The 19,850-nt window shown below is 44.7% G+C and overlaps 1 protein-coding gene across 6 annotated transcripts in view; it reads right to left on the reverse strand.

The window, feature by feature from the left end:
* pcnt (pericentrin) overlaps nt 1-13,791 on the reverse strand; it is a 185,144-nt gene extending 171,353 nt beyond the window's left edge. For all 6 annotated transcript variants that reach the window (XM_033024217.1, XM_033024221.1, XM_033024222.1 and 3 more), the window contains exon 1: nt 13,591-13,791. In XM_033024217.1, coding sequence (XP_032880108.1) covers nt 13,591-13,638 — 48 coding nt within the window. In that variant the 5' untranslated portion in view covers nt 13,639-13,791. The remainder of the gene's footprint in view (nt 1-13,590) is intronic.
* Nucleotides 13,792-19,850: the final 6,059 nt, after the last annotated feature.

A 19,850-nucleotide genomic window follows, 5' to 3' on the forward strand; every position in this document is an offset into this window, starting at 1 on the left:
GAGGAGAGAGAGGGAGAGGGGGAGGAGAGAGAGGGAGAGGGGGAGGAGAGAGAGGGAGAGACAGACAGAGACGGAGAGAGGGGGAGAGGAGAGCTGGAACCTGCAGCCTGGAGCATTGCGTTCGGGAACCAGCCCTCCCATGTGACGATCCCCTCCCCACCCCCCGGGCTCTGGATTGAAGCCTCTGAACACGCGGTTGATGCCTGCTCCCCACTCCCCCCCCTCTTCCTCCTCCTCCCCCCCCCCCCCTTTCATGCATTATTTCTTGAGTTATTAATCAAAATGTTCAAAAATCTGAAATAATTAAGAAAATAAAGTCAGCTGGCTTTGGCTTTTGGCCCTGTAGCAGAGAGCTCCTCTCTCTCTCTCTCTCTCCCTCCCCCCCTCGGTCTCTGCCCCTCTCTCTCTGCCCTCTCTACCTCCCTCCCTCTCCATGCCTCTGCCCTCTCCGTGCCTCTGCCCCCCTCACTCTCTAGGCACGCCTGCGAGTTGGGGGCTATGCGTGAGTGGATAGGGCGGGGGATGGGGTAAAAGGAGCAAATGAATAATGTTAATTTAATATCAAGGGGGGTGGTTAGTGCGTGGGGGGTGGTTAGTGTGTGTGACGCCGCGGGCCCCCCCCCCCCAAGAAGGCTAGACCCAACGAGGTCTAGTATGGCAATAAAACACTCTTGACAATCGGTTTAGTGGCTATCTATTTGTTCAGGAACACTGCACTCCACAGGAGACTACCCTAAAGCATTGATCCAGAGGAGCATTAACCTGCACCTCTTGTCTGCCAAAACTTCCTTCAGAAAGCCCATTCCCATTCCTCGTTTTCCCCCCGTCTTCTGTAATTTTGCTTGATATGAAGGGGAACAATCCAACCATAAGCCAAAATACCACAAAGAGCACATGGCATATCCTCCTCATAAAACTGACACTTATGCCCCTGTCCCACTTAGGAAACCCGAACGGAAACCTCTGGAGACTTTGCGCCCCACCCAAGGTTTCCGTGCGGTTCCCGGATGTTTTTGTCAGTCTCCCTACCTGCTTCCACTACCTGCAACCTCCGGCAACCACCTGCAACCGCCGGGAACCGCACGGAAACCTTGGGTGGGGCGCAGTCTCCAGAGGTTTCCGTTCAGGTTTCCTAAGTGGGACAGGAGCATTAGCCTCTGAATAGTGGCATTACTTTTGAAATGAAACTTTATAGTTTATTCATTACTTCCATTGATACAAGTTTCACTTTGTCTTAATATTGGGAACAGTAAGTGTCTGTAGGAGTAACCCTGCACTCACAGAATTTTTAAGGGGTCAGATGGATCCCGCCGCATGGCTATCATTAACCAAAACTTCCAACCTTTCTGTCCCTATGCTGGACCTCAATATGGCAGTATATTCACGAATCATTGGCAAGACGGGATGTAGGTTTCACACAAATGCCCAAAAACAAGCATGATATAGATAACAATATAGACAAAGGACAGCTCTACAACAACTCTTCAGTGGTGCTGGAAATCTATAATAAAACTTGGGGGGAAATGGTAGTTGCTTTAATCAGCCGAGATAGGACTGAAACCTGCTTCATCGTCATTTGTTTTTCAATAAATTTTTTAACGGGTAGAAAATGTCTTTAGAAGTCTTAGAAGATTTGATGACACCGACTTAAAATAATGTCCCAAAAGGCAAGGAAATGAGATACATTTATAAATGCAACTGAAAGACTGGTGGAAGCAAATTCACCACTAACTCGCAAAATGGAATTGAGCACTTGCGGAGGAAACATTTGTATGACTATCGCGGGGGGGGGGGGGGGGGGGGGGGGGATAGAACAATTCGATATCTGAACCAAAAAGCCTTACCCAAAGAAAATGTTTGATGGCTTAATACTTCTGATCCTAAACTATGTAGGCATTATCACTCTCAAATTCTCCTTTCCTACAAAAGATTACATTTAAACCAAACACAATAACCGATCTTAACCACAGGACAATCAAAACTAGTAGCAAATTGGATTTATTAGCAAGACGATGTTCACTCCTCCAGCTTATTAAAAGTTCTCCATTAGGACAGAACTTCAGAGACCAAAAATAGCCCCAAAAGTCATATGATCTCAAAAGTCAGCTAAATGTAGCACTACCACCATCTGCCAAGACTTATCCAATTTACGACAAGAAATTACTTTCAACATGGTCAAAGCAGCTGATCAGATAGAAGCATCCAGAAACAAATGCGAATAACCACAATGCTTAGGAAATCACAAAAAGTGTTTGTGTCATTTAAAGTATAAAATAGCATTTAATAGAAAGTGGAACTGTTTTTGAAAGGAAAATCATGAACGACATAAAACATCGTGCTCAAGATTTAGGTGAAATTAAGCATTTAATCATAATCATACTTTATTAGCCAAGCAAGTTTTGCAACATACGAGGAATTTGATTTGCCATACAGTCATACTAATAAAAATCTACAATTTGAGAGGGAGAAGGTTAAATCGGAGGTGTCAGTATTACAGTTGAACAAACAGGACTATGGAGCCATGAAGGAGGAGCTGGCCAAAGTTGACTGGAAAGATACCATAGCAAGGATGACAGTGGAACAACAATGGCAGGTATTTCTAGGAATAATGCAGAAGGTACAGGATCAGTTCATTCCAAAGAGGAAGAAAGATTCTAAGGGGAGTAAGGGACGACCGTGGGTGACAAGGGAAGTCAGGGACAGTATAAAAATAAAAGAGAAGAAGTACAACATACCAAAGATGAGCGGGAATCCAGAGGATGGGTAATGTTTAAAGAGTAACAGACAATACAGGGAGAAAAGGTGAGGTACGAAGGTAAGCTAGTCAAGAATATAAAGGAGGATAGTAAAAGCTTCTTTAAGTATGTGAAGAGGAAAAAATTAGTTAAGACCAAAGTTGGACCCTTGAAAACTGAAAAGGGTCCAACTTTATTATGCGGAACAAGGAAATGGCAGATGAGTTGAACAGGTACTTTGGATCCATCTTCACTAAGGAGGACACAAACAATCTTCCTGATGTACTAGTGGCCAGACGATCTGGGGTGATGGAGGAACTGAAGGAAATCCACATTAGGCAGGAATGGTGTTGGGTAGACTGATGGGAATGAAGGCTGATAAATCACCAGGGCCTGATGGTCTGCATCCCAGGGTACTTAAGGAAAATCATGGAAGCATTAGAAATGCTTTAGAAATCGTGGAAGCATTGGTGATCATTTTCTAATGTTCTATAGATTCATGATCAGTTCCTGTGGATTGGAGGGTAGCTAATGTTATCCCACTTTTTAAGAAAGGCAGGAGAGAGAAAACAGGTCAATCAAAGAAGATGAAATAGCGGCACATTTAGATAGCAGTTTAATGTGGATAAATGTGAGGTTATCAATTTTGGTGACAAAAACTGGAAGGCAGATTATTATCCAAATGGTGTCAAGTTGGGAAAAGAGGAAGTACAACGGGATCTGGGGGGCCTTGTTCATCAGTCAATGAAAGTAAGCATGCAGGTACAGCAGGCAGTGAAGAAAGCAAATGGCATGTGGCCTTCATAACAAGACGAGCTTAGTATAGGAGCAAAGGGGTCTTTCTGCAGTTGTACAGGGCCCTAGTGATGCCACATCTGGAGTATTGTGTGTAGTTTCCCCATATTTGAGGAAGGACATTATTGCTATTGAGGGAGTGCAGCGTAGGTTCACAAGGTTAACTCCCGGGATGGCGGGACTGTCATATGCTGAGAGAATAGAGCGGCATGGCTTGTACACTCTGGAATTTAGAAGGATGAGAGGATTTTATTGAAACATATAAGATTAAGGGTTTGGACACACTAGAGGCTGGACACATGTTCCCGATGTTGGGGGAGTCCAGAACCAGGGGCCACAGTTTAAGAATAAGGGGCATGTCATTTAGAACGGAGATGAGGAAACACTTTTTTACACAGGGAGTTGTGAGTCTGTGGAATTCTCTGTCTCAGAAGGTAGTGGAGGCCAATTCTCTGGATGCTTGCAAGAGAGAGCTAGATAGAGCTCTTAAAGATAGCGGAGTGAAGGGATATGGGGAGAAGGCAGGAACGGGGTACTGATTGTGGATGATCACCCATGGTCACATTAAATGGCGGTGCTGGCTCGAAGGGCCGAATGGCCTATTCCTGCACCTATTGTCTGTAGTTGCCATTCAGCTTAACTCAGTATAACTATAACCAGTTACCGTTAAATGTTATCTGCCTGTAATTATGTGGGTGGGATTTATTACGTAGTAGGAGGTGAGTTTGCGGCTGGGATTCACGCGCCAACGAACTAGTAATTCGTTTTTTAGTTATAGTTTGAAGAAGCATGGGGGAGAGCTTTCCACCATGCACGAGTTTGACTACGAGAAATATCAGAATGTACTTAAACAAGAAGAAGTTTGGATGAATATCTTACTGTTTTTACTACGACAATAAAGAAACTATTAATTAAGAGACTGTATTTTGAAGATTTATCTTTGGACGGCATTGAATGTCTCTGGAGAACTCGTGGATGCATATCAATATAATCTCCTAACCCCAGTCTTCATTCTTAGTGGCTAGAGGAAAGATTCCTTGAACAATATAATAATCTGCCACTACATTGTCTATTGTCCATCCGATCACAATGGATCTCGTTTACATATGACATCACAATGGGACAGGGGTGGGAGATTGCAACCTTCATGTGTTTCCACGAATGCAATCAACCTGACTAAGATCAAATAGAACAAGTTGTCCTCCCCCTCCCTATCTACCCCCTCTCCCTCTCTACCCCCCCCTACCACTCTAGGGAGCGGTGAGTATTTGGACCTACGGGTGAGTGGTGGAATATTGCGTTCGGGGACCAGCCCTCCCGTGACGCCGCTCGCCCCCCCTACCCCTCAATATCTACCCTCCTCCCCTCCCTCTACCTTCCGTCTCTACCCCCCTCCCTCTCTAAACGTGCCTGCGCAGCTGGGGGCTATGCGTGAGTGGATAGGGCGGGGCATGGGGGAAAAGGAGCAAATGAATAATATTAATATAATATCAAGGGGGAGGGGAAAGTGTGTGTGTGTGTGTGTGTGTGTGTGTGTGTATGTGTGTGTGTGTGTATGTGTGTGTGTGTGTGTGTGTGTGTGTGTGTGGTTAGTGTATGTGTGTGAGACACCGCAGGCTGCTGACACACTCCCTCCCCCCCACAACCGCGTGCTATGGGGACGGGACATAACGGGTCCCACTTTGTCTAATTGTCTATAAAAAGCATCAGAACACACAAAATACATTTTAACATCAACATCCACCACAGTGACTCTTCCACATTCCTCACTGTGATGGAAGGCGAAAAAAAATTCAATTTCATCCCTTCTTCGTCCTCCGCAGTGGGGCTCAAAGTCAGTCCCGAGCAGGCCTCCAGCTCCATGATGTTTGGGCGCAGAGCGACCGGAGATACGACCCGGGAAACAATCGCATCTCCAGCAATGTTGGAGATTGAAAAAAAGTTTCCCCGACATCCCCCACATAAAACAAACCAGAGAACATTAACAAACTTTTTAAACACACTAAAAATAACAAAAAAAAGACAAAAAGGACAGAGAGACTGTAAGTGAGGCTGCCATCGAGGCGCCACCCAGTGGAATACGGTGATATGTATTTCACAGAAATGGCAAGGAGAGCTATATTTTGTCAACAAAATTAAATGGAAGAACCGGTTGAGAGGCTAAATTGCACGATTTGTGGTCATGTGTAGTTCATTCACTTGCCACTACATAGAAGTTGTGGTTTTCAGACAAATGCTTTTCTAAGCAAATTCTCAACATCAGAACATCTTCTGTATTACGTAAGAATTTTTATTAAAACAAACCAATTAAAAAAAACAAGAACTAGTTATACCACATTCTGAACACACTTCCAAATGATGCTCCATCAGAAATCTTCATCATCAATTTAATTGGTGCAGAAGGTAGACACAAAATGCTGGAGTAACTCAGCGGGACAGGAACATCTCTGGAGAGAAGGAATGGGTGAACTTCTGTTTGAAGAAGGGTCTTAACCCGAGACGTCACCCATTCCTTCTCTCCAGAGATGCTGCCTGTCCCACTGAGTTACTCCAGCATTTTGTGTCTACCTTTGATTTAAACCAGCATCAGCAGTTCTTTCCTGCACATTATTTTGTGCAGAGTTACATAAAAGTACCCTGCACCTCGTGAACTGTGCACAGAAGTCTATGCAACAATGTAATTGTGGCCTGATTACACGCCAAGAGGAAAACAACAACCAGATTAGATCACCAACAAAATGATCCCTATTAAAATGGCCTTATTTGTGGATGGTCCAAGCACCATGTGTGCAGGGTAAAGCTCAAGAAACATCAACCTTCAGGACCATAAAAACATGTATTTTCAGGATACAGATCAAAGCACAATGAGCAAGTTAAACAAGAAAATTGCATTTTTAACATGCTACAGGAGTGTAAACATTTTAACTAAAACAATTTCAAACAAGTTTTGTCAGTTGAGAAACTACACTCTACCATTTTGCTGAATTAACAAGGAAACCAATATAGCATTACTTTCAAAAACTATTTCAAAAACAAAGTTGACTGAAATGAGAAATATGGCCATTTTATCTAAAAGACAGACACAAACTGCTGCTGTAAATCAGGTCATCTCTGGATAAAAAGGATGGGTGACATTCAAGACCCCTTTTCAGACATCTTATTACCTTTCTATGCACAACCGGCTCCCTCACACATTTTTGACTACCAGCTGGCACGATTGTCTATTCAAGATTTTTAAAGGGGAAGGTGTCCATGAACATACATGGTGCTTTTGCTTTCAAGTAATAAACTTCAAATCATAAATAAGGTCATAAGTTATAGGAGTAGAATTAGAGCATTTGGCCCATCATGTCTACTCCACCATTCAATCATGACGGATCTATCTTTCCCTCCTAACCCCATTCTCCTGCCTTGTCCCCATATTATTATTATTATTATTATTATGTGTATTATTATAACCTTTGACACCTGCCAATACTTAAAGCACATCCAGCCCAGGAGATAATTCAGGTTATTATCCAATCTTATCCTGCTGACATCCTTTCCACATCCACTCTATCTATGCCTTTCATTTATCTGTACGTTTCAATGAGGCCCCCCCCCCCCCTAAACCTTGTAACTCCAGCGAGTCGATGGCCCAGTGCTGTCAAAATCTCATCATATGCTAACTCACTCATTTCTGGAATAATTCTTGGAAAGAGAGTGATGGACTCAGCCCAGTCCACCACAGGTACAATCCTCCCCACCGTCAAAAGCATCTATCATCAAGAATCACCATCAACCAGACAAGGCATTCTTCTCACTGCTATCATCATGCAGGAGGTACAGAAGTCACCACCAGGTTTAGGAATGGCAACTTTCCTACAACTATTAGGTTCTCGAACCAACCTGGACAACCGTGGCCTTCAACACTATAATCCCAACCAAACCCATTTCCAAACTCTGGACCTGGGATCCTGCACTAGATCCTGAACCCCTTGACCCAGTGGCCACAAGCAACACAAATAAGCTCTCCAAAACAACCTCTAGGATAATTCTCAACACCGTTGCCCCACAAGGATGCATCCTCAGCCACTTTACAATCAACTGTGTAGCCAAATTCTGCACTAACTCCATTTACAAGTCTGCAAATAGCACCAATGTGGCAAACCTATTCTCTAACAATAAGGTAGCATCCAGGAGATAGAGAGCTTAGCAAATGGTGCCAAGACATCAATGTCTTTCTCAAAATCAACAAAACGAAGGAGCTGGTCATCAACTTGAGGAAACAGCGTAGAGTACACGCCCCAGACTGCATCAATGGTGCTGAAGTTGAGATTGTTGAGAGTCTTGAAGCATAAATATCACCAAAGTTTGTCTTGGCCCAACCACATTGACGCTATGGCCAAGGAATCACACCAACGCCTCTACATCCTCAGAAAATTAAAGTAATCGGCATAACTCATCAATTTCCACAGATGCACCATTGAAAGCATCTAATCAGGATGCATCACAACTTGGCTGCATCCCCCCCCCCCCCCCCTCCCCTCCCCCCTATAATGTACTCCATCTCCAATTTATATTGCCTCGGGAAAGCAGCCAACATAAGCAGAACCAATTGCACCTCAATCATTTCCTCTTCTATTAGGATCAAGATACAAAAGCTTAAAAATACGTACCAACAGATTTAGAAATAAATACTTCCCTGCTGCTATCAAACTACTGAACAGACCTCTCTCAAGCTAAAAATGTGCCCCAATCTCCCAATATACCTTGTTAAAAACCTTGCACCTCTTTTAAAACTTGCACTTTTTCTGTAGCTATAACACTAAACTGCACTTCACTGTATTGCAGTACAGATGGCAATAATAAACCAATACCAAAATTGTAGCCATGACAAAAGTCAGGATAAACTTGTCTCTTTTTCTATCAGAAATAAGGGTAAAGGGAGAAACAATTGGGGTGTATCAAATATTAAGTATTTGGAAAGAAGAAAATTGGAATGAAAGCCAGGAAGCAGATATTTAAAGCGATTGGCAGATTTAGTGAGGAGATCAACTTCTTTTCCCCAGAGGTACTCCCAGATGTTGTGAGTAGGGAACAAGAGACAAATTATTGACTGACGCTCTCTGTCTCCATCACAAGAGATAGACTATCGACTGACGTCCCGTGCAGAACTTCACTACTAACTTCCAACCTGCCCTCAAATTCACCAAGACTATCTCTGACACCTAGCTCTCCCCTTTCTTGTTATCTCTGTCTCCACAGGAGACAGATTATTGACTGACATCTACCACAAACCTACCAGTTATCAGGACTATACTTCTTCCCACCTTGCCACTCACAATTCCACTGTCACCGCCACATCTGCTCCCAAGATGAGGTTTTCCATGCCAGAACATAGAAACATAGAAATTAGGTGCAGGAGTAGGCCATTCGGCCCTTCGAGCCTGCACCGCCATTCAATATGATCATGGCTGATCATCCAACTCAGTATCCCGTACCTGCCTTCTCTCCATACCCTCTGATCCCCTTAGCCACATATAACTCCCTCTTAAATATAGCCAATGAACTGGCCTCGACTACCCTCTGTGGCAGAGAGTTCCAGAGATTCACCACTCTCTGTGTGAAAAAGGTTCTTCTCATCTCGGTTTTAAAGGATTTCCCCCTTATCCTTAAGCTGTGACCCCTTGTACTGGACTTCCCCAACATCGGGAGCAATCTTCCTGCATCTAGCCTGTCCAACCCCTTAAGAATTTTGTAAGTTTCTATAAGATCCCCTCTCAATCTCCTAAATTCTAGAGAGTATAAACCAAGTCTATCCAGTCTTTCTTCATAAGACAGTCCTGACATCCCAGGAATCAGTCTGGTGAACCTTCTCTGCACTCCCTCTATGGCAATAATGTCCTTCTTCAGAATTGGAGACCAAAACTGTACGCAATACTCCAGGTGTGGTCTCACCAAGACCCTGTACAACTGTAGTAGAACCTCCCTGCTCCTATACTCAAATCCTTTTGCTATGAAAGCTAACATACCATTCGCTTTCTTCACTGCCTGCTGCACCTGCATGCCTACTTTCAATGACTGGTGTACCATGACACCCAGGTCTCGCTGCATCTCCCCCTTTCCTAGTCGGCCACCATTTAGATAATAGTCTGCTTTCCTGTTTTTGCCACCAAAATGGATAACCTCACATTTATCCACATTATACTGCATCTGCCAAACATTTGCCCACTCACCCAGCCTATCCAAGTCACCTTGCAGTCTCCTAGCATCCTCCTCACAGCTAACACTGCCCCCCAGCTTAGTGTCATCCGCAAACTTGGAGATATTGCCTTCAATTCCCTCATCCAGATCATTAATATATATTGTAAATAGCTGGGGTCCCAGCACTGAGCCTTGCGGTACCTCACTAGTCACTGCCTGCCATTGTGAAAAGGACCCGTTTACTCCTACTCTTTGCTTCCTGTTTGCCAGCCAGTGCTCTATCCACATCAATACTGAACCCCCAATGCCGTGTGCTTTATGTTTGTATACTAATCTCTTATGTGGGACCTTGTCGAAAGCCTTCTGGAAGTCCAGATACACCACATCCACTGGTTCTCCCCTATCCACGCTACTGGTTACATCCTCGAAAAATTCTATAAGATTCGTCAGACATGATTTACCTTTTGTAAATCCATGCTGACTTTGTCCAATGATTTCACCACTTTCCAAATGTGCTGCTATCCCATCTTTAATAACTGACTCTAGCAGTTTCCCCACTACCGATGTTAGACTAACTGGTCTGTAATTCCCCGTTTTCTCTCTCCCTCCCTTCTTAAAAAGTGGGGTTACGTTTGCTACCCGCCAATCCTCAGGAACTACTCCAGAATCTAAAAGAGTTTTGAAAGATTATTACTAATGCATCCACTATTTCTGGAGCTACTTCCTTAAGTACTCTGGGATGCAGCCTATCTGGCCCTGGGGATTTATCGGCCTTTAATCCATTCAATTTACCCAACACCACTTCCCGACTAACCTGGATTTCACTCAATTCCTCCAACTCCTTTGACCCGCGGTCCCCTGCTATTTCCGGCAGATTATTTATGTCTTCCTTAGTGAAGACGGAACCAAAGTAGTTATTCAATTGGTCCGCCATATCCTTGTTCCCCATGATCAACTCGCCTGTTTCTGACTGCAAGGGACCTACATTTGTTTTAACTAATCTCTTTCTTTTCACATATCTATAAAAACTTTTGCAGTCAGTTTTTATGTTCCCTGCCAGTTTTCTTTCATAATCTATTTTTCCTTTCCTAATTAAGCCCTTTGTCCTCCTCTGCTGGTCTCTGAATTTCTCCCAGACCTCCGATATGCTGCTTTTTCTGGCTAATTTGTACGCGTCATCCTTCGCTTTGATACTATCCCTGATTTCCCTTGTTATCCACGGATGCACTACCTTCCCTGATTTATTCTTTTGCCAAACTGGGATGAACAATTTTTGTAGTTCATCCATGCAGTCTTCAAATGTCTTCCATTGCATATCCACCGTCAACCCTTTTAGAATTAATTGCCAGTCAATCTTGGCCAATTCACGTCTCATACCCTCAAAGTTACCTTTCTTTAAGTTCAGAACCATTGTTTCTGAATTAACAATGTCACTCTCCATCCTAATGAAGAACTCAACCATATTATGGTCACTCTTGCCCAAGGGGGCACGTACAACAAGACTGCTAACTAACCCTTCCTCATTACTCAATACCCAGTCTAAAATAGCCTGCTCTCTCGTTGGTTCCTCTACATGTTGATTTAGATAACTATCCCACATACATTCCAAGAAATCCTCTTCCGCAACACCCCTGCCAATTTGATTCACCCAATCTATATGTAGATTGAAGTCACCCATTATAACTGTTTTGCCTTCGTCGCACGCATTTCTAATTTCCTGTTTGATACCATCTCCAACTTCACTACTACTGTTAGGTGGCCTGTACACAACACCCACCAGCGTTTTCTGCCCCTTAGTGTTTCGCAGCTCTACCCATACCAATTCCACATCCTCCAAACTAATGTCCTTCCTTTCCATTGCGTTAATCTCCTCTCTAATCAGCAACGCTACCCCACCTCCTTTTCCTTTCTCTCTATCCTGAATATTGAATATCCCTGGATGTTCAGCTCCCAGCCTTGGTCACCCTGGAGCCATGTCTCCGTGATCCCAACTATATCATAGTCATTAATAGCTATCTGCACATTCAACTCATCCACCTTATTACGAATGCTCCTTGCATTGAGACACAAAGCCTTCAGGCTTGTTTTTACAACACTCTTACCCCTTATACAATTATGTTGAAAAGTGGCCCTTTTTGATTTTTGCCCTAGTTTTGTCTGCCTGCCACTTTTACTTTTCACCTTCCTACCTATTGCTTCTACCCTCATTTTACACCCCTCTGTCTCTACGCTCACACATTTAAGAAACCCTTTCCCTTTAACTCCATCCTCCACTATCCCATTCGACACCCCACCCCCCTTATTCAGTTTAAAACCACCCGTGTGGTTCCAAGATGTTCTCATTCTTTAGTAAACATGGGTTCCTCCCTTCTGTTATAGATGGGTCCTTCAGACGTGTCTCCTCTGCGTACTATAGATCTGCCCTCCTCCCCCCCCCAGATACAACAAGGATAGTTTCCCTGGTCTTCACCTTTCACCCCATTAGCCTCCGCATCCAACACATCATCCTCTGACATTTCCATTATCTCCAACATGATTCCACCACTAATCACACCTTCCCATCCACCCATTCCCGCCTTCCATAGAGACCGTTCCCTCCATAACTCCTTGGTTCACTTATCCCTTCCAAATCTAAACCACCTGCTCCCCAGGTACTTTCCCCTGCAACAGCTGTCCTTATACTCCTCCCTCAACTCCATACAAAAACCGCGACAGTCCTGTCCAGGTTAGACAGAGGTTCACATGCACCTCCTTTAACCTTATCGTCTCCATCCAGTATTCTCGATGTGGGCTCCTGTACATTGGCGAGATAAAGCGTAGAGTAGGCGACAGTGTCACTGAACACTTTTACTCGGTTCGCCAGGGCCTACTGGATCTCCCGGTTGATAACCATTTTAACTACCCTTCCCATACTGATATTTCTGTCCTGGTCATCTCTGTTGCCAGAGTGAGGCAAATTGGAGGAACAGCGACTCATATTTCGCTTTGGTAGTTCACAACCCAGCAGTATGAACACCGAGTTCCCTAACTACAGATCAATCATACAAACACTTACCCTCCCCTCCCTTCCTCCACTAAAAGTCAGTTAACCAGTTCGCAACATGGATCCCATTTTTGGGATCACATCTACCCTAGCCAATAATCATCCGATCAAGGAACCTTTCTGTAGGAGCTCATCAGTTGCGGCCCTGATTTGTCCTGATCTTTATCGTTTCCAGTTTTTAGTTTTAAGTAGTTGAGATAGGTACTATAAGTGTATTTTAAAAAGCATTTGGACAAGTACATTAATAGGAAGGGTTCAGAGGAATATGGGCCAAACGTGGGCAAATGGGACTAGCTTAGATGGGGCATCTCGGTCAGTATGTGCGTGTTGAGTTGAAGCGCCTATATTATATCGCTGGTGACAAGGTTTCACGGTGTAAATGAATACCTGAAGATCTACATTAGGAGTAGCAGCCATAACCAAGGATCTACATTGAATGGAGCAACCTGGATCAGTCCTACACTCCAGAGCATCAAGATTGACAACAGCCAGGTTCACACTCGAGGATCCACATTGGCTGCAGTATCCAGGTCCACATATCCAGCATACTCAAGGGTCTACAGAATGTCGCAGCCTGGACCAGTTTCACACTCCAGAGCACTGAGATTGACAGCATCAGCCAGAACCAGGTATTCACACTACCGAGAATCCACAATTAATAAAACCACGACCTCACGTCCACACACCTGAGGATCTACACCGACTGCAACTGGTGTTCACATCCATTCCTTTACCAAAAGTTCACCTGCCCACCCCCCCCCGTTCTGCCACTACCTCCCTGCAGCCACCCTGTTGTGACGGGAGGAGTTACAGTCTTCAGGCACCACTCACCTTGGCTCTCGCAACCTCCAACTTCCTGCGTCTCTCTGCATCCTCCATGATCAAAGACACTGAGTACACACTCCACAAGCAGCACTCACGAACTAAGCAACCATCGGCAGACCCAAGCTTTCAACATGGCTGCTCCGCACGAACGCCGCGCCTGTCTTTCTACCCGCTACGACACCGTAGCAAGTGCCCCGTCCTTCACCAATCACATCGCTGCTTCTCACTGGTGACGCAGGCGGAGTTGTGGTAGCGCCCCCTCCCCGCCTCGGGAGGCGCGACGGTTGAACCTTCCAACCAATCAGCCTGCACGGAATACGAGCCACCTCTCATTTCAAACGCCAACGGCACTGCCAAACACCGATTGGTCAATGTATCAACCAATCATGTAAAGGACAACCGATCCCGGGAAACTCAAGGTAACCAATAAGATGCCAGCTGCGGTCAATGACCAATAAGATGCCAGCTGCGGTCAATGACCAATAAGATGCCAGCTGCGGTCAATGACCAATAAGATGCCAGCGGAGGTTAACAACCAACGACACGGCAGCGGCGGTTAACGCGGTGCCGCCGCGCGCGCGCATGAGCCCTGTGCTGCCGCCGCTCGTGCTGCCGCCGCTCGTGCTGCCGCCGCTCGTGCTGCCGCCGCTCGTGCTGCCGCCGCTCGTGCTGCCGCCGCTCGTGCTGCCGCCGCGGGACGGCAGCTGGCGCGTGTTGTCAGAGCAACATCTCTGAAGAAGGGTCTCGACCCGAAACGTCACCCATTCCTGCTCTCCAGAGATGCTGCATGCCTGTCCCGCTGAGTTACTCCAGCATGTTGTGTCTACCTTCGGTTTAAACCAGCATCTGCAGTTCCTTTTTACACATCTCGCGATCAGGGACGCGGAGAAAGAACTTGCAAGATGTTGATCACTTGAAAAGGAGTTCAGGAGCAGAGACGCCGAGCCATAAGAAGGAAGAGCGGAACTACGGGATATCACATTCATCATGAATATCATATTCATCATGAGACCGTGACGTTTTAGCTTTAAAATACTACCTCTGTATCCCGTAGTTCCGCTCTTCCTTCTTCTCCCCCCCAAGTCGTAATAGCCGTCCACCCCTAGTTCTCACCTTTCAGCGGTCACAAAGACACATCATGCTGCGACATTTTTGTAACCCGCAACGGGATCTCACCTCTCGTCACATCTTAAGTTCCCATCTCCACCCCTTTTTGGGAATGGGAATTAAAACGGTCAGCAATCAGAAGATCCAGTAGGTCTTGGCAGACGGACCTTTTACTTGGTCTCGCTGCCATGCTTATGCCCCTGTCCCACTTAGTCGATATTTTAGGCGACTAGGCTGCCGCCGGGGTGTCGCCTGTATGGTCGTGAGTAGCCTCAGTCGCCCAAAGAATCGTAGGGTTTTACTGGTCGCGGCTGGATTTTGAAATGTTCAAAACTTTTCTGCGACTGGGCTTGACGCCAATGAGCGTAGCTTGACTTCTGATGTAGGTGCTGTCGTAGGGTGTCGCCAGGATGACGCTGGTGCTGACTTCGATGAATTGTCTTAAGTTGTCGCTGACAGGGTCGTACCTTGTCGCGGGTGGAAGTAGGTTGTCGTAGGTGGACGTCCAAATGGGTCGTCGGTAGCTTGACGTCGACTAGGTTGTTGTAGACATTGTCATAAAAGGGTCCAGTCGCCAGTTATTTGACACCTGTTATGACTATGACAGTCACTGAAAAAAATCGCCTGTGGGACAGGCCCAATACTCAGTAAGTACTCCTAATATTAAAAGCAATACTTTGCAAAGTCAATAGCATACAAGAGACCCTTTGAGTCAACATGTCTATGCTAAACATGATGCCAATGTAACATCCCATCTGACTGCACAGTCTACATTCCTGTTCCTTCATGTGTCTGTCTAACAGTGACGTGCGGTGAGGTCAATGGCTGGGGAGGCACTGGCTTCTACCCCATGTGATCGCTGCCTCCCTTGATGCTTTTACATAGCAGTTTTATGTGAGACCAGCGAGCACAAATTTAATATCTTTATATGTGAAATAAGTTACCTGGACTATGGAAGATAAGGACATGTAATGAAGCGGTTTACAAACATTACTTTGGTGACGTACATAGAGAGAGTAACAGGCACACGCTTATTGCCCACTCTCCATGCAGTTTCCAAGGGGTTGCGCAATCAGAGGGGAGGCTCAGCTCGTCGCTGCCTCACCTCCCATTTCTCCCTGTATTTGCAACGGAGCTGCGAAAATTTTGCGATTTTGACTATAAAAAATGATTACATTCATATAGAAATTACATTTATAACAGATCAGTGGAAAAATCTTTATATTTATTTTATTTTATTATTATTTTTCTTTACTTTTCTTAACAGCTATTTTATGACAGGTGAGGCTCTGTCTCCCCTGACCGCACGTCCCTGCTGTCTAAATACCTCTGTCATATCTGCTTCTACCTCCTCCCCTGGCAGTGTATTCCAGCACCAACCATAATCTGTTTTAAAAATAAACATGCCTCGTAAATCTCCTTTAAGTTTTGTCTCTCATAATTTCATATCCTATGACATGCAGAAAATACAATCCAAGATTGTCCAATCTCTCTTATAGCTAATACACTCCATCAAGGCCTAAGAACATAAACATACTCATTCGTAACTTCACTATCGTCATTGTCCTCTGTGGTGAATACCAATTTGAAATGCTAATTTAGGACTTTGCCTACTTTTTCTGTCAGTGCATGATTTCCCTCCTTGAGTACCTACCCTTTCCCTATCTACCCTCGATACGTACAATATATGTATGAAATACATTGAGGGATTCCCCTTAATCTATACATGACTAAAACTCTGATCTTGTTATCTTCCGGTTTGCCGGTCTTTCTATTTGCTGAAAAACGGCTCGCGATAGCGCTACAATTTTTCGCCAGTTCACTCACCGTTCTCCTGTGCTGCGAGTGCACCAAGACTCTGATCCCGGCAAAGGCAGATGACCAGCGACCTACACCCGCTCTGCTCGGGGATGAGGGGAAATGAGCCGCGCCTATGCAGTTAGGGGCTATGGGTGAGTGGTGGAATATTGCATTGGGGGAACGGGTGAGTGGTGGAATATTGCGTTGGGGAATGGGTTGCATTGGGGGACCAGGCCTCCCGTGTGACTGGAACCCAATGGATCCCACTTAAGTTTAGCCCTTACAAAATGGCTTTTAGCCATCCTAATTCCTTGTTCCTTCTTGCCTCATTTATATTTCCTCAGGGGCCTTGTCTAATTTCAGCTTCCTAATATACACTTAAGAGTCATAGAGTGATATAGTGTGGAAACAGGCCCCTTTGCCCTACTTGCCCACACCAGCCAACAATGTCCCAGCTACACTAGTCCCACTTGCCTGCGCTTGGTCCATATCCCTCCAAACCTGAGCTATCCATATACCTGTCTAACTGTTTCTTAAACAATGGGATATTCCCAGCCTCAACCACCTCTGGCAGCTTGTTCCATGCACACACCACCCTTTGTGTGAAAAAGTTATCCTATAAAATATTTTCCCCTTCACCTTGAACCTATGTCCTCTGGTCCTCGATTCTCCTACTCTGGGCAAGGGACTCTGCATCTACCCGATCTGTTCCTCTCATGATTTTGTTCACCTCTATAAGATCACCCCTCATCCTCCTGCGCTCCATGGAATAGAGACCCAGCCTACTCAACCTCTCCCTATAGCTCACACCAGAACTGCCAAGTTTTGTCAGAGCATTTCAGTATTCTAGTACCTGAAAATAGTAAGATTAAACGAGAACTTACCAGTTTGAAGTTTGATCGTTATTTTATGAGGAGTAACGTTGAGGGAATACGTGAAGAACCCCGCTAGGACGCATGCGTGTCATTCTTCAAAGCAGTGGTGTGAAATCACAGATAACTGTAATGACTAAACATAGTAAGATTAGAGAAGAGATACCAGTTGAGTATATGATCAAGGGTGGGAGCGGAGGGCACGTATTCCCTCAACGTTACTCCTCATAAAATAACGATCAAACTTCAAACTGGTAAGTTCTCGTTTAATCTTACTATTTTACTTCGGAGTCACGCGAGTGACTACGTGAAGATTTTAAAGCTCTGTGATTTCATGCCGTGGAAACGAGTCCATGCATCACATCTGCCTTGATTATGGGGAGAATAATGTTAACATCATTAGACATCAATACGATATTGAAAACCAACGATAAATTTATTAACCAAATTATAGCCCCTATTTATGGGGTAAAATCATATTACAGAACTTAAAATTGTTTCTGCAAATGTTCCAGGTGCAATTACTGGTTTGTTATAAAATCGTTGGAAAGTTTTCTCCGTTGACCATCCTGCTGTCTTGAGGATTTGGTCCATAGGAACATCCAATTTCATAGCTGCCGATGTAGCTGCAGCCCTGGTGGAGTGAGATTTTAAAATGTTAGTGTCTACTCCAGCCTTTATTAGGACCTGTTTTAGCCATCTCGAGATGGTCTGGACTGTCACTTTTTTGTGTGGCTGTTTGTAGCTGATTAAAAGTGCCATTTCTTTGCCTCTGATGATCTTAGTATACTCCATATATAATAGTAAGTGTGTTACAATACAGAGACGATCATCTGTCGGGTAGGCCCTGAATTCTATTTTTAGGCCTGCTGACCCCTGTCTGTTCTGTTTGACTAATTCTTTGATGTGAAAAGTTAAATTTCCAGATGAAATAGTCATGTTGTCCAGCCTTAGTTTCTGTAGCGACTGGACCCTTTGTGCCGTGACCAAGGCCATCAACATGACTGTTTTCATAGTCAGTTTCTGTAGGGACAGAGCTGTAGGTGGAGACCAGTTTCTTAACATGGTCAGTACAATGCTCACATCCCATATTTGGGAGTACCTGGTTCTTGGGGGATTACATTAAAAATGCCCCTCATGAGTTTGGTTACCAGGGGGTGTGTCCCAACAGAATGCTGCTCTGTTCCTTGCCACAGGTATGTTGACAGAGCACTTCTGGCGCAGTTGATGGCACTATAACTGAGCCCCTCAACGTAATGGAGGCTTGCCAGGAATTCCAGAACAGACGGGATGTTCATAGATCTGTAGGTGATGTTATTGTTGTGACAGTACATTTCCCATTTCTTGATGTACACCAAGTGCTGTTTTTTGGTGGACTGTCTGTGGGCCGCTGAAATAATATCCACTGTTCGGTCCGTCAGTCCCAGGTGTAGTAGAGGTGCTTTCAAACTCTACAAATTAATAGGTTTGTATAATTATGACATGGGTGACTTTCCCTTGTTACGGGATGAACCAGTAAATTAGGTCTATGATGGATGGTGATGCATGGTTCTAATACCATGTCGAGTATCACCGGGAACCATGGTTGAGTAGGCCAATCGGGTACTATCAAAATACCAGACGCAGAGTCTTGCTGTATTTTCCTTAATACCCGACTGATGAGGCAGAAAGGAGGGAATGCATAAATAAACAATTTCCCCCAATGCAGCAAAAATGCATCTGTTGCCGCTGCCCCAGGGTCTGGTTCCCATGAAACATAATTCGATAACTGGTGATTGAGCCTGGATGCGAATAGATCGATATCTGGTGTTCCATACCGTGCTGTAATTTCAGCAAATACATTTTTATCCAACATCCATTCAGTGTTTTCATTGAATTTGCGTGACCTGGTGTCTGCCACTAAATTTAGTTTACCTGGTAAGTAGGTAGCTGATATCCAAATATCTCTCTGGATACACCATTGCCAAATTGTGTTGGCCAGATTGTCACATGATGTCGATTTGTTTCCACCCATATGGTTGATATATGCTATCACGGTGGTGTTGTCAATTTGTAGTCTAACATGCTGGTGATATAACCCAGAACAATATGACTTAAGGCCATGGAATGCACTTAACATCTCCAGGTAGTTTATGCCCAGTGTTTGTAATAATGATGCCTCCTGTGCATTCCATCTCCCTCCACAGCTGGAGATGGAATTGGTAGCACCCCAACCAAGTGCACTGGCATCAGTTTGTAGTACCATAGACGGGTTGCTGATAATGATTGGATTGGAACAATGCCTAATGTTATCTTCCCACCATTTTAGTTCCATTATGGCTTCTGTTGGTAGCTTCATTGGTCTGTCAAAATGACCACCATTAATTTTGAGTGCTCGTATTTTAGCCCTCTGTAAATTTCGATAATGTAAAGGTCCGAATTGTGTGGCTGGAAACGCAGCCACTATTTTGCCAATTATTCTTGCTACCAGTCTGATGGATGGTTTAG

This window comes from Amblyraja radiata, chromosome 7, assembly GCF_010909765.2.
Source record: "Amblyraja radiata isolate CabotCenter1 chromosome 7, sAmbRad1.1.pri, whole genome shotgun sequence".
Classification (NCBI taxonomy): domain Eukaryota; kingdom Metazoa; phylum Chordata; class Chondrichthyes; order Rajiformes; family Rajidae; genus Amblyraja; species Amblyraja radiata.